Source organism: Tympanuchus pallidicinctus, unplaced genomic scaffold (genome assembly GCF_026119805.1).
Source record: "Tympanuchus pallidicinctus isolate F22 unplaced genomic scaffold, pur_lepc_1.0 scaffold1, whole genome shotgun sequence".
Taxonomy (NCBI): domain Eukaryota; kingdom Metazoa; phylum Chordata; class Aves; order Galliformes; family Phasianidae; genus Tympanuchus; species Tympanuchus pallidicinctus.
Genome location: NW_026294618.1, coordinates 86,877,676 through 86,892,173, shown reverse-complemented (window position 1 = coordinate 86,892,173; position 14,498 = coordinate 86,877,676). Strand labels below are relative to the sequence as shown.

At 40.0% G+C, this 14,498-nt stretch overlaps 2 protein-coding genes across 6 annotated transcripts in view; both read right to left on the bottom strand.

Moving 5' to 3' along the window:
- Positions 1-155: 155 nt before the first annotated feature.
- On the bottom strand, positions 156-10,723 carry MRPS10 (mitochondrial ribosomal protein S10). The gene is made up of 8 exons (XM_052681284.1): positions 10,604-10,723; positions 8,446-8,504; positions 8,275-8,347; positions 6,648-6,787; positions 6,122-6,230; positions 5,015-5,104; positions 4,648-4,743; positions 156-443 (listed from the first exon to the last, which is right to left on the bottom strand). Exons 1-7 carry the CDS (start codon positions 10,637-10,639, stop codon positions 4,657-4,659), a joined length of 594 nt encoding a protein of 197 aa, XP_052537244.1. The 5' UTR covers positions 10,640-10,723; the 3' UTR covers positions 156-443; positions 4,648-4,656.
- Positions 10,724-12,512: 1,789 nt separating this feature from the next.
- TRERF1 (transcriptional regulating factor 1) overlaps positions 12,513-14,498 on the bottom strand; it is a 99,511-nt gene continuing 97,525 nt past the window's right edge. For all 5 annotated transcript variants that reach the window (XM_052680738.1, XM_052681036.1, XM_052680806.1 and 2 more), the window contains one exon: positions 12,513-14,212. In XM_052680738.1, coding sequence (XP_052536698.1) covers positions 13,891-14,212 — 322 coding nt within the window. In that variant the 3' untranslated portion in view covers positions 12,513-13,890. The remainder of the gene's footprint in view (positions 14,213-14,498) is intronic.

Here is a 14,498-nt window from a genome sequence, read left to right as displayed (position 1 = left end):
GTTCCGGGACGCTGCCGGCTTTCTATAACGATGAGGGACGCTACTGTGTGCTGTTTTCACTGTATATATTTTTATTGAAATAAATGTATCGTTCTGTCTCTTATCTAAGTGTTTTGCTGTAAGTTACTTAGGCAGCGCAAGTTAAACCACAGATGGTAGAATTTTAATTCCCCTTTATTTCATACGCTTCATTTTGTTGTATATAATGAAGATGCAGACTAAGATACAAATCCCAAGTAACTCAGAAGACAAGGCAGCTCACTTCTTCCTTCAGCACAGCCCATGCTTGCCTATAGTTCTGTTTTCCATCCCATGCATCACTCCCATAATACCTGGCACTCTGTGATGCATTCCTGTCCTTTTCCTTACACAAATAAAGGCAGTATCTTGGTGTTATCTTGACGTGCTATTTCACATAAACTCAGAGATTAAAAGGGATATACCTGTGAAGATCCAAAAACAGGGCCATGACAGAACCTCCAGCTTTGACAGCTGCTTCACATTTTATGAAATAAAATATACAGCACAAAAATGACCCAAAGTTTCTATTTCTCACAGGCACCATAATGAAGCTGAAAGTTCTTTGCACACAAATGGTCACTGAATCAGTGTGCCATTGCAGCAGGTCAGTTCAGTTGAGGGACTTACAGGATGATATATGGTATTTTCAATTCAAAACACAACAGGTTTTGAATTATACACATGGAACACTCTAAAAACAACAGAACAAATTTTACATTTCAAATAACTAAACACTGGTGTTGGTAATATTTGGTTTAAAGGGGTTGTTTTTCTTCATTGTACTTGCAGTGCCCTGCTAGTTAAAAATTAATTGGATGAGGTATGTAAGCACTGGGCAGGTTCTACAAACCTGAAAAAACAAAACATCCATTTATAAAATTGTTTACATAATATATTGGTCCGTATATTTTGACACCCATAGTAGGCTGGTAGCTGTTAGTGAAAAAGCATTTGCTTCAGGAAATCCACCTCTAACTTACAGTTACCAATGATTCTGATGACTGAACGGACTTGAAGACTTGACAACCTACAGTGCCAGCATTTACCTAGTCCTATTCAGACTGAACCAGCCTTACTGACAGCATGCTGAAGTTCTCTGTCATATTAGGAACTTCTTTCATGATACTTCTCTTTGTACTTACTACAACTGTTTGGGGCTCCAGAACAGCTTTATACTGGCGTCTGTTTTCTGATTTATGGAAATTTATTTGCTCATACTGGCAGAAAATGCTAGAAATCTGCCTAAACAAACTTCAAGATGGTCATAAAGTAGTATTCTGACAATAAGGAACTCTTACAAACACTGCTGCTTTCTTTCTGTTAAAGCAATGGTTTGAGTTGTCTGCCTTAGCTTTCAAAGTATGGGTGAACTTCATCAAATATTTGTCCAATGTGTAACTGCCTGCATTCTTGAGCATTTTCAGTTCTCTTATTCTAAAGTGCTCAGTAAGAGTATACTAGCAGGCTGGAATGTAATAGATATGTGCAAAGGGTCAGAACTGATTTCAGACTACAAGTACCTATCTTCAAATGCCACGGAGCATAGGGAAACCTGAATTCTGAACTGGGCAGAGGGAAAGCAAAAATTTGAAGGTTTATTGTTTTACTGTTGCCTAAGTTCATAAACAGTAAGACTATATAGAAAAAGAAAAAAAAAAAAAAAATTAGGTTATACATGTTAAAATCTGGCCCTCTGAATGACTGTCCTGGGTTAATGTTTGTTTGTTAGATAGGGCTAATGAAGTATCAGCCAGGATTAATAATCTGTGTCCAGGCTACAGGGTGAAAATGTGGGCTACTGCATATTGAAAGTTGAGCTTTGTTACTGAATGTTATCAAAACTTTTCATCTTACATTTCCTTTACAAAAAGGATACTGATTTTGAACTGATGCTAAGGATTCAGTTTAGTTCCACGTCAGAAAACCACTGAAAGGAGGAAGTATTAGTTGATACACACAGCAATACTGACAGTGCCTTGACTGTTTCAGACTCAGACTGGAGTTCTCAAAAGGTAGGAATACTCTGTTGCGATGCACAGAAAATCCCATGAAGGGTATGTTGCCTTAACTTCAGGGTGTGAAATCAGTGATCCTGGTGATTTTGCTCCATGAATGCAAAAGCAGGCATTTCAGACCGATTACAAATCTGCCTGCGTGCCATTTAAGCTTTGGATGTCTAACTTAAAAAAAAAACAATACTGCATGCTCAAATACTGTTGTTTTTAAGTAATGTGAAGCATTGCATTTTCTTCCTCTAAAACATGTACTGAAAGAACAGGAAAATAAGTAAAGAATCAAAAGGGTTACTGACAGTATGGTTAATCCAAAGTTCTTAAGTGAGGATCAGGAACTTGCTGTGAAAGTCAGAAGCCACATCAGTGGATCAAAAAAGATGACCAGAACATACCGCAGTTATTGTGTTATGCAAAGGCATAACCAGAAATAAAGGTGTTGCTATGCCTGAGGAAATCCCTAAACATGGAGGGAAGATTACAACAGGTAACAAAGGATTACAGTCTGAAAAAGAAGAAAGCTTTGTGCAGGGAAAAATAAGGATGAGAAGTACGGCCTACAAAGCAGTCCTGTTAAATACTGGCCTGTAACAATCAGACTCTGCACAGGTAACTCTGCTTCCTCGGGGTGGAGGTAATCTGTGACAACTGGTAAGTACAGTTCTGTCAACAGTGCTGAGGTCCAGAGATCGTTTTAAAGGTAGACAGGCTTCCCCCAGTATACGGTGAGGCTGCAGGCAAATAATTCTCCACTGATAACACCTTTCCAAAGATAAAGTATGCCTTCCTGCCTGGGGGCCGCTTATGTGGGTTAATATTTTCCACAGCTGCTACCTAAGTCTGATCCTATTAAGGTCTGATGACTAAAACCGTCAGTCAACTGAAAAGCCACACTGACTGGCCATTTAGTCAGAAACTGAAGGCCCAGAATAGACACCAAAGACAATAAAAGACAACCCCTTAACCTTACTGAGCGTCGAACTAAGAGGTAGAAGACTGAGTATTGAGCACAAGCGCATTTTGATACTATATACAGCTGGGATTTGGCAGGTGGCTTATGAGAAACTAAGACATGGCAAATTTGAAGAAAACATCATGCAGAATTGAAAGAAGCTGTTCCTCTCTGAAGCATCACTTTTATCTAACCGGGCCAGCACATAGTTTCTTCCTTACTATTATATAATATGTGATACGATTTTAAGAAATGCTATATTATACTAAAAAGAGGAAAAGCTTGAAATTGTGGAAAGCAAATCTTCCAAGGAATAACCAGGCAGTATATCTTCTCCTAAGGGATTGCATTAACCACATTTTTTTTGCTTCCTGGACGTACTGCAGAAGATGCTCAGGCAGCTTCCCTTCTGTCACAAACGGTACCAGTTTTACTGACTGTCTTGAAACATCTCTCCTAAAACAATTTTGGGCCTCTCTGCAACTAGAAAACATAGCTGATTTTCAAGTACAAGCTTGTTTTCTCATCTTTCAGCTATTTCCCATTAAGATTCTGCACTTCTGTCTGATAACAACACTAAGCTTCTTTTCTTTTGTGAATGTGACTTTGAGTACTGTCAGCAAGTATGGTCCAGGCTCTTGGGCTGTCTGGTCAAGGGCATTCCTTATGTAAATTATTTTAACAGCAGTTTAATTACAGCCAAAGTAGATTTCTACAGCTCTGTCCTACCTGCTAACCTAGTAAAAGCAAAGTGCTTAAAGCAGTCTGAAGTCACTGACTGTTTTGCACCTGGTAGTATCTCTTTTGATTGACAGTGAAGTAACCTTCAAGTTAGTTGAGCACCCTTTTACTATCTGTACTCTTTTTTTCTCCCTCTAAGCATCACCTGTGTCCAGCTAGACTATGTTTACTGAATAACCAACCCACCACTTTAGAAAAAGGCTACACCTTTCCCTACAGTGAAATAAGGCATTTAATGCACCATATGTCTCATGTTACAATGACACTTTCTAGCATCCATTTACTTTGCAACAAGGTCCTACAGCTACTACATAAAATTAGAGACTTACACCTGCAGAAAGCTCCTATTTGTACTGGAATCAATGTGTTCTCCTTTTAGCAAACAATTAATAATACTGGAAATGAGGCTATTGGAACTATAAGAGCATAGAAAAATCTCACTATATCTCATTGCTCCTTAAGACTGCATTTTCTGACATACTACACGTTAATACATAAGCTGTACACGCAACTGGCATTTACTTATTTCAAAGCACCACTAACAAAACAATGTCTAATAGTCTGGCATCCTTTACCTTAAACTTTACCCTAATGCAAGCAGTATCTCCTAAGTACTTCAGAATTCAGAAGCCACTCGATGTCAAATGGGGATCTAGGTTATTTATAAATACGTTTTAGCCTTCAAAAAACACTACAGATGATCACAGTTTTTGATCACAGCGTGCAGTCAAGTCTCTTCACATTACAGATGTTCAGTTAGTCTAAAAGTTCTGGAGCTATGATCAAGAATAACTCAGTAAAATAAGAATATTTACAGAATATTTAAGAATATTTATAAAACAGGACTTTTATTTATCAATAGATTGTCTTAGTAAATTAGGTTGATAGGAGCAAGTAGTTCCAGTACTAACAACCAAGTACCTGGTGAATTCATGATTTGACTTCTGTTTCTTCTACTTGAGGTAGAGAGTCCCAAACTGGCTCCTGGATGTGTTCAGGTATTTTCTCTATCTTTGTCTAGTACAGAAGGAAGGACACAATTTATTATACCAACTAGTTAACATCTAACTACCATGCCTTGTTTATTTTGGTTTCAGATATTTATGGGATTAGAAGTGCCACCTAGTGACGTTTTTGAGTAATACAGCCTCCTTTCAATATTTAGAAAAAACAGCCTTCACAAACTACATGTGTTTCTTCTAGTGACTTTCTAAAGGATTCAGTAATTATTAGTATTTGCATCTCGACTTAAACTCACAGCAGTTAATAACATGAGATGGAAACTTACCTTTTTTACTTCCATGGCAACCCCTTCAGGCAGGTTTCGTTCAACATACTCTAAGTACACTGCAGCAGTACTGCCCGTTAGGTGTTTTAACTAAAACAGAAGCAATGTGCTTTTTTAGTGAAGGACTATTACTAATATTTCAAACGGAATATGAAAAAAAGGAGTTTGCTCTGACTTCTCTAGTTTTTGCAGTGGGTCCAAGCATCTTACACTAAGCCAGCTCCCATAAAATTCAACACAGGCAGGTAAGCAGTACATATCTTATGCAAGTATAAAGTAGCAATTCCATGCAGAACTGTATATATACTGTGTGCTCATACGTTGATCATGATAGAAATGGACCTTAATAGTGCAAGAATCAGATCAAACTGCAGGTTAGGCAAGAACTCACAGCTTTTTTATACTCTCAAAATTCAAGCTGGATTGAAATCCCCCAACTCCAGAACTCTACCATGTTCTTGATTCTAGTTTCTCTTGGAAAGCAGTTGTGTTTATGGTCTGTGGGCAGCCATCAGCAATGCTCTACTGTCTGAGGACTGAGGGCAGAGACACATTTTACTAAGCACAACTACACCATAATAGACCTACAGGCCACAAAAAGTTGGCAGTAAACTTTTATTCTGAGCAGGTCAACCACAGCTGCATACTAAACCATATATAAGTCTGCGTCACCAGCCACAGAACGAGCGGTTTGTACACACTTCCTTTCTGGTATTTCTCCCCTTACAATTTTAGTTTGTCACATGATGTGACAAAAGTGTTCAAAATATCAACCACACTCATGGAGAACAGAACTCTCAGTCACCACCATGACCATGACTTACCTGCAGCATCTTCCCTTCCCTGAGAAAGTTCTTATCCTACAGATTATTGGAAATTAAGAGCATGAAATATATAAAGGTAACTCTGATAACTACCTTATTTTTAAATCATTCTTTCATATACTGGTCAAAATCAACGTTGCAGACAAAAATAAGATGGGCTGCACATTCAGAATAAGTTGTGCTACATTTGATGTACCTACATCATTGCCCTCCTACTTTATTCCCAGCATTCATCTCCCCAAGCTAACTGAATTAATATTTCTTCCTTTTACATCTTTCTTACCTCCAAACAGGTGTAATGTGTTCTCATTTCATACTGAACTCTGTGCTTCTTGTAAATGTGCACAGATTTTAAAAGCGTAAGTCGTTCTATCTTCTTTGGAGGTCTATGTCTGAACAAAGAACAAAGAGAAGATGCTGTAATGTTGAATTTTATATAAATGATGTTACTAGAAATTATCTGAGATTATGGTGAAATTTCTGCTCTTATCTGACATTTAGAAAATCCACGAGGCAGTATGAAGTACTGGTACACGTTAGTATTAATGCTACAGCACTGATGACTGTAACAAGAGTATTTCTGGTATCTTTCAAGCAGTTACAATACAATCCTACTACAGCAGCATTGCAAGTAGCACTGCTTCTGCTTTCTATCACCACGCTACCATCTAAGAAGTATCCTGAGAAGGAATGTCAGATTAAACTCATTTCTTCTAAAAATGGAAATACCTGCAAGCACGGAATTTGAGTTACAGTAGATCAGGTAAAAAGCATCTGACATCACATCATGCTACAGATCGGTTACTTACACTTTTTCAACAGTGATGCCAAGTTCTTTAGCTGCAAGCACAGCAAAGTACTCATAGCTGTCCAACACAGCTTTATCGTGGCCTTTAACCAAAAGGGACAGTCTCCGGTACAGTATTTCTGGTTCATCTGAAATAGACACCTGTGTTTTTTAAGAAAAGGTAAGTGTTACCGCTCCATGCTCTCCTTCATTAACCCAACCACTGCATATCTTCTTAGCCTGTGTGTCCCATTTGTAAAAGAAGAACCACCCCCCCTACACACACACAGTTATCTGCTCGTTTGATGTTTACCTGCAAGAGGATAACTGTATTAATCTCGATCAACAGAGATCCTTCATCTTACTGTCCCTGGTAAGTGTGAAGAGAAACCTAACTTCTGAATATTCAGGCAAAATTTCTCAATCAAGAATGCAAAGGGAATGTCAGCTAAAAGGACATTTGCAAAGGCAAAAAAAATAACTTCTTGTTAAAGTAAGTTTGGAGCAGCAATATGAGCATTCTAAATAGAAGTGTGAAAATACATGAAATTCTCAAACTTCTATTGGTTATCATTATGGTCAGGTACAAGAATTCTCACCTTCCTAAAATAAAGCTACTTAGATATACCAGTCTTCCTCAGGCATATTATCCTTTCTATTTGCCTAGATTAGAAGTCTGTGACTTTCAAGTTACAATTTTATGACTCTTAGTTTGAGCATTCATTTCTAATGGCCTTGGCTCACTGTTCATCTGAAAAGCCCTGGTTTATTCTCCTGCAATTCAGAGCAGTAACTCCAGCACGCAGCACACGTGGCAGGAAGGCTGGTTTTGAGTTGTGGTTGAACCTGGCAGGCAGCACCACAATTTGTTCACACACTGCCCCCTCCCAATGGGGAGAGAACTGGGGGAAAAAAAAACAACGTAGAACTTGTGGGTTGAGATAAGAACTATTTACTGCAACAGAAAAGAAAGAGGACAAAAACAGCAGTAATGTAATATAAAAATAAAAAAAGAAACATGTAAATATGATATACGTGTGTGTGTGTATTCCTCTCACTTTATACACACACACACACAAAGCAAGGGATGCACAACACATCTGCTCCCTACACACTGATCGATGCCCAGCCAGTCTCTGAGCAGCAGCAGCCCCTCAGTCACCTCCTCTCACTTTCTAGCTTTTACAAGAAGGCTCCCTATGGTATGGAATATCCCTTTGGCCAGTTCAGGTCAGCTGCCCTGGTCCTGCCCCCTCCCTTACCCCTCAGTCCCCTCGCTAGCAGAGCAGTAAGAGAAGCTGAGAAACTAAACCATCCTTGGCTCTGTACAGTGCTGCTCAGCAGTAACTAAAACACTGGTGCGTTATCAACATGGTTTTTCTCCTAAAGCCAAAACACAGACACTACAAAGGAGAAAAGCAACAAAGCGGCGACTGTGAGCTACAGGAATCATGCTGAAAATACTATCTCAAACAGCAGTAATCTAAACTGTTTCTTACTCTAAGGCCAATTTGACATCATTGAGACTTAAAAAAAAAAAAAAAAAAAACAAACACAACAAACCACCTGAAATAGAGGGATTTACTTCTTCTCTCTATTCTCTTCATAATTACAATGGCATACAATACCCTGCTCTATTAAACACTTACCAGAGGATTAGTCTTAGGTTCCTCTGTATGAACATGAGATCCAGAGAATCGTCCTCCCACCAAGTCAAAGTTTCTAGATTTATGGGGGAGAACATGAAATTAATGTTGAAGTTGCACTTTCTGAGGAAGCATGGGGGAAAAGTGGAAGGGAAGAGGGTCTGTTAAACTTACGGAAGAAAACATTGCTTTTGCATAACTCTGCTTGCATAGTTGACAGGAAAAGATGATCCCTGTATAAAACAAGTGGTCAAATTGCTTTTTTTTTCTTCACTGGAAAGTAGGCAGCAAATAATACAGACTTATCAAAGGTTACTTGTATGAGCAACAGAGCATAATGCATTGCTTGACATTGATTTGCCAAACTGTAAAGCTTGCTCCTTCGGAAAACACAGGAAAACAGGAGCATAGAATTATCTACAATTGTGTCATGACAGCAAGCCCCCTCCATACATACACAAATCTCACAGAGCAAACAGACAATCATCAAACAGAAACAACAAGAGAAATCCCACACATTAGGGAAATAATACAACAGTTTGCAGCTATGATTAACCAGCCACCCAAACAGCAATCACAAAGTAACTCTTTATTAGAAAATACATTTTGTGTGGTATCAGATACCATTTTTATATATAGCAATGTTTTTTCCACAGTTGTACTTTGACAGTACAGTGAAACCTCCTTAGATAAACATAAGTAGGACTTGCTGCTGTAAAAGCAGTTGAGAAGTGTCCTATAAAGGATACTACAGAAAAATTCAGCTTCTGAACTTAACTTCAGATTTCATTTTTTTTTTTTCCAGCAAAACATTCCCTGTGGTTTTGACTATTTGTCCCATTGAAGAGAACACAGAAACAGTTCCAAAAAGCACATTAATTACTGAACTTTTTTTTTTTTTTTTGCATTAAGTAGTGAACCCAAATGTCAATTAAGACATACCATACATCCTTCATACCAAAAAAACCTCTCCCTTCTGACATGGCTTTTAGCTTCCTACCACTAACTCACCATTTGGCAAAGGACTCCCTGAGACCTAAGAAAGTTAAATAAATACATCTAAGGAAATTACCCTGATCCTTACACCTTCATTCTGTGTCTGAAATCAGAATACCATCTTCCCCCCATTAAAGGCAGCAGGAAGTACAGTATCATCACCTGACATCACATCAGGGAAAAGATATGCCCATAAGTGTAGAAGTTTATATTCAGCAAAGGGCTTACACTGTGTGTATGAGTACATGGCACAGAACCTATGCAGATGACAAAGAGATTACAGATTGGGCAATCATTGGGTATGTAATATGCTGCTGTAAGAAGACCAAAAAAGTACTCAGGAATTCAACCAGTGCTTTGTTTTTGTGCATACGCAATCTCTGTTATATAGTCTGTTGCTTTATCTACCTGGCCTTGGAGAATAGATTACTTATTTGCAGGCAAAGATGCACACCCTTAGAGTATGCATACCATGTACCATGTCCCGTGCTTTAGAATACATAAGGTACAGCCCTTGTAAAACAGACAAATAGAACACTTACCTAACTCTAGTCTTTACAGTACTGCATGATTGTGCATATTATCCCAACCACCTGCAGCTCCATTTTGTCACTAGAAGTGCAAGTATACGCTGAATCTAAAGTTCTTGTAAAATAAAATTAAAGGTGCTCTATGCAAATTTGAATAAAGCAATGCTTGCAGTATCCCATGTAACAAAGATGGCATTCAGCACTGAAGTGCTTTAGCAGCTTCTTTTACCCTTTGACTTAAATACTTGATGCCCTTTCACTAATGGCTGCCATAGGAGTAGAAGGGACAATCAAAGCGATACAGAATTCAATTCCCAATTTGAAACACTCCCAGTGCCAATCAGCCTCAGTCGGCTGGAGGAGGTCCTGGAGCACACAGGAGATGGATGCCTCCAAGGGGAGCGAGTCCACAGGGCAGCACATGCGCACAGGGGCTGTGTGGGGCTTCAGAAACCCAATGGGAAATGCATCACATCAAAATCCTCCCAACGTGTGAGAAGGCAATTGCTTTTCAAAGTCTGCAATAGCAGAACCATCACTGCTTTATATTTGAAAAGATTTCCCAGTTTTCACATTGTAGGTTCAAGACCAGAAACAAGCGCAGTTCAAGACCTCCAGATCCCACTTACCGCTCCTCGTTACCCCTTAGAACCAGAGCAATAGTTATGACAGACTACAAAACAAGGCATTCCGGAGTCCCGACACGTATGGCGACGGACAGAAGCGCGGCCACACGCCACAGAAACCTAACCCGCAGCTGAAGGGACACCAACGAGCAGGACCGGCCCCCAGGAAACGCTCCCCACCTGGCAAAGCCTCCTCCACAAGCACCGCGCCGCCATCTTGCCTCCAGCCAGAGGAGCGCGACCCGGAAATAGAAAGCGGCCTCATCCGCCACCTTCCGCTCCCCGCTGTCCTGATTACGGAAGAGCGCCTCCCGCCGGCATGGCGGAGCCGCGGTCCCCTCAGGCGTAGCACTGCGGCACCGGCGGGCAGGGCCTCGCGCGGGGGAGGCGGAGGCAGGGCGCCGCAGCCCGTATGGCGCCCGCAGGCGGGCTGCCCTCAGAGCCAGGCTGGCCGCAAGGGCGCTGCCGCCTGTCACACGCGTTCCCTGCTGACAGCAGGACCTGAAACCAGCACAGATCACGGGCTGTATGAAACGCATCGATATTTTTATTGTTACTTCCTCTGCCGCCTAGAATTAACAGTCTGCCTTTTTTTTTTTTTTTTTTTTTCTTTTTTTTTACACTAAAGCACCTAAAATATGTACAACCATCTTCTAATAAAATAACAGTTAAATATTGAAAATAAGATTTTTTTTTTTCTCATAAAATATGTTTTCTGTATGTACAGGTTTCAGCAAAGAGGACCGAGTTGAACAGCGAACAGTTTTCCATCATCAACCATCAGTAATAAAACAGCTTGTGTGCAACACAACTGCCCAACATATGTACAAAGAGAACAACAGCTGTGTAACATCAGCCAGTGCCACACTTGGGCAAGTCCATGTCAGGTGCCTAAATCGTGTACTTTGTACGAAATTGCTTTTGTCTTCGCGAATGGTTTCTTTGGTTGTTGGATGACCGTCTTGGCTGTGCAGTACAGCGGCACCCAATGGCTGTGACAGAAGCAGGCATCTATACACATGTATTCACGTATCCACGCCAGGAGCAGCACAGCTACCTGCCCAGCTGTTGCTACAGAGATTTCACTGTAGATTCTTTAGCACAGAGCTGCTCTTCAGAATGGAGCCCGCAATTTCCTACTGTACTTCACCCTGTTCTTCAAGAACTCTCACTGACTTCCGTGACCATTTTTCTTTCACACAGCTTTCTTCCCACCACCAAGACGGGAACCTGAAAACATTTCCATTTTGCCAGGGTAGCAGCCTTTCTCAGAGAGGTCCTCGAAATTCAAAATGATACAGGCTTGGAAGAGGAAGCAGACTCTACTGTATTGTTTGTGCCACAGGCCCCTAGAAGCCAACCCAGGTCACAGCTCACCAGAGCTCCCACTTTGCAAACGCTAAGAGTTGTGCAGACTACAAGATTTACCATTGGGATTTAGCTGGGAGCTTACAGCTGAGCACTCAGCCAGCTGAACCTGGGTTGCACGGGCCCTGTGAAAGTGATGTCACAGCACTGACAGAATTGTTAGGAAGTGTGCTGACAGATAGGTCAGGAAAGGAAAGAAGGCTGGTGCCTCATCTCTTGAAACACACAGGCACAGCAATTGAGAACATCATCCATTCTGTAGCAATGGGAGCAAAATCCCACCCTCTGGTCAAAACTAACTAAAATGTCTCTGAACCCCCAAGACAAATAGAACAAACCACACAGATGGGAACTTCACTAAACTAAAACTGAGAAGTGACTGCTGTTCTCCTAAAGGGCTGTTCTTTACTATCAGAACGTTTGACACCAAGTGAAAACTTCAGGCCATTTGAATTTGTGTATTTGGCTTTGACAGAGAAGTCACCTCTCTGCTAGTGAGTCCCACTGGTTTTGAAACTGTGGTCCAGTACTCCTATACAAAGGTACTGTGGCTTACCCTCATTTTGCATAGTTACACAAAAAAGACAAGACAGTAGAAAATAAGATCCTCCATCTCTCAGAGTCCACTTAAAGTGTTAGAAATGTGACAAAAAGACTTCAACAAAAAAAACCAAAACCTCACCCATAAAAAAAAAAAAAAAAAACTGGAAACTGGAAGATCTGAAGTCAGTCTTATAAAATATTTTATAAAATTAGCAACACTCCTCCACTGTGAAAGATTCACAAGAAAATCTACTAAGTGCTACTACCTGTGAAAGTTCAAAAATCATTGCTCTTGTTGTACTGTTCAAGGTCCACTCAATCTAACTCAACTTCTTCCCATGGTTCTAGATTTTCTAATGATTCTGTAGGGTACAATTGTTTTTAGATTTTATTGAAGTAGAAAACCAAATCCAGATGTACAGAAGTGAATTTAGACATCAGGCAGGTAGATCTGAGCCTGAAGAAAGAGAAACAGTAATTAAACAGCGTCATCTCACCTTTGGGATATGTTTTATGAAGTAAACAACACTGAATTTGATGTAATGAGGAAGACTGAAAATGGCACAAGAACAACACTTCATGTGTAGAAATAATAACTAACATATGCTGAAGGCATATACTCCATCAATCTCTGTTCCACAGACAAGAATGTCTCCCTGTATTTGCCTAAGAGAGTAAGCTCCTGCAATGCTCAAAAATATGTTCCTAAAATCACTGACATGGCTATTCAACAATGTGATTTATTGTCACATCAAAATATATTTCCTGTGCAATCTGATTGCCAACGCAGTGTTCTTGATTCAGTGTTCCCATGAGTTGATGTGAACCACAGCACAATCATCCTTCTTCAATTCCTGAATTAGGTCATTTTAAAATCAGCAGATCAAAGCCTTGTTAGAAATGAAGCTCTAAAATGTACAATGTAACCAAAGCTTTTATGAACTGCCTAACATATATGCATTAAGGCAAGACAGAACTGAAAAAGTACTGTGATACTAAAGATGATACAGTCACTCCTGTATTTATTTCACAGTTAAAGCAGATTTTTTTCTCTACTTCCCTTAAAATGACAGCACAAAGAAAAAGAACATAATCATCTCCTTAATAAAGATGACATTTAGTTTCTAGAAGATGCTGGAAGTGATCCAGTGCAGGCAAAAAATAAAATAAAAAAAAATCCATCAGAAATGTGTGAAGATATCCTTGTAAGTGGGGTAAAGTGAAACCTGGAAGAGTTTAAGACTAAAGATCCTACCGAGGGAAATGACAGCAGAACCGTGACCTTCTCCGATTACTGGCCTTGGAAGATACCAGCATAATAAGCCCAGATAAAACACCTTATAAGAATATTTGTACCAAGTATTTATTTCCTCCCCCCAGAAACACAAATTAATAAAAAAAGGGAAAAAAGCATATTTCTTTTCTGGACCTGGATAAAAGAATTATCATTTTTCATCAGGTAGTTTACAATCAGTGGGGAATAAACGAACAGTCCAGGTTCCCTGACTGATGCATTCAGGGTGTGCTCAGTAGCTGTCTTTATCAAACAACTTTATTTACAACTCAGCATCATCCTGCAGTAGATCTGCATCTTCATCATCCAACAAAAGGTCAGCATCCATGACTTCATTCTCTTCCATGACGCCACCTAACTCCTGAACAACATCGTCATCAATGTCACCGACATTTCCAACATGTTTAACCAAACTCATGTGATCCAGAGGGATCAAACTATGCCCAGCTGGCCCAGTAGTTCTCACAATAGTGGCTGCCATTTCTGCTGCCACTGCAGCTTTCTGAGCCTTCTGCCTTTGCTGTTCTTCTTTTTGTCTGTGTGTCTTCATATGAGCATTGCGGCTTTTGATTCTGAAAAATACTCTAAAATTTTAAAGGGGAAAAAAAAAAAAAGCAGATAAAAGTACATTGCTTTTGATGAAGGGAGCCAAAAAACACTCAACAACCTATCAGTACATTTGCCTCCCTGTCCTGAAATAGAAGTCTGCAATGCCATGGTGAGAATTTCAGGGACCGACTACCAGATTTGTACATCCTGTCAGCATCAAAATGGCCTACTCTGACTCTGCTGAAGCTATTTTGCAGTTCCTGCATTTGCTTCAGTATCTATGCACATCCTAATTCTGCCTGAGCTCAGTTTCACTACATT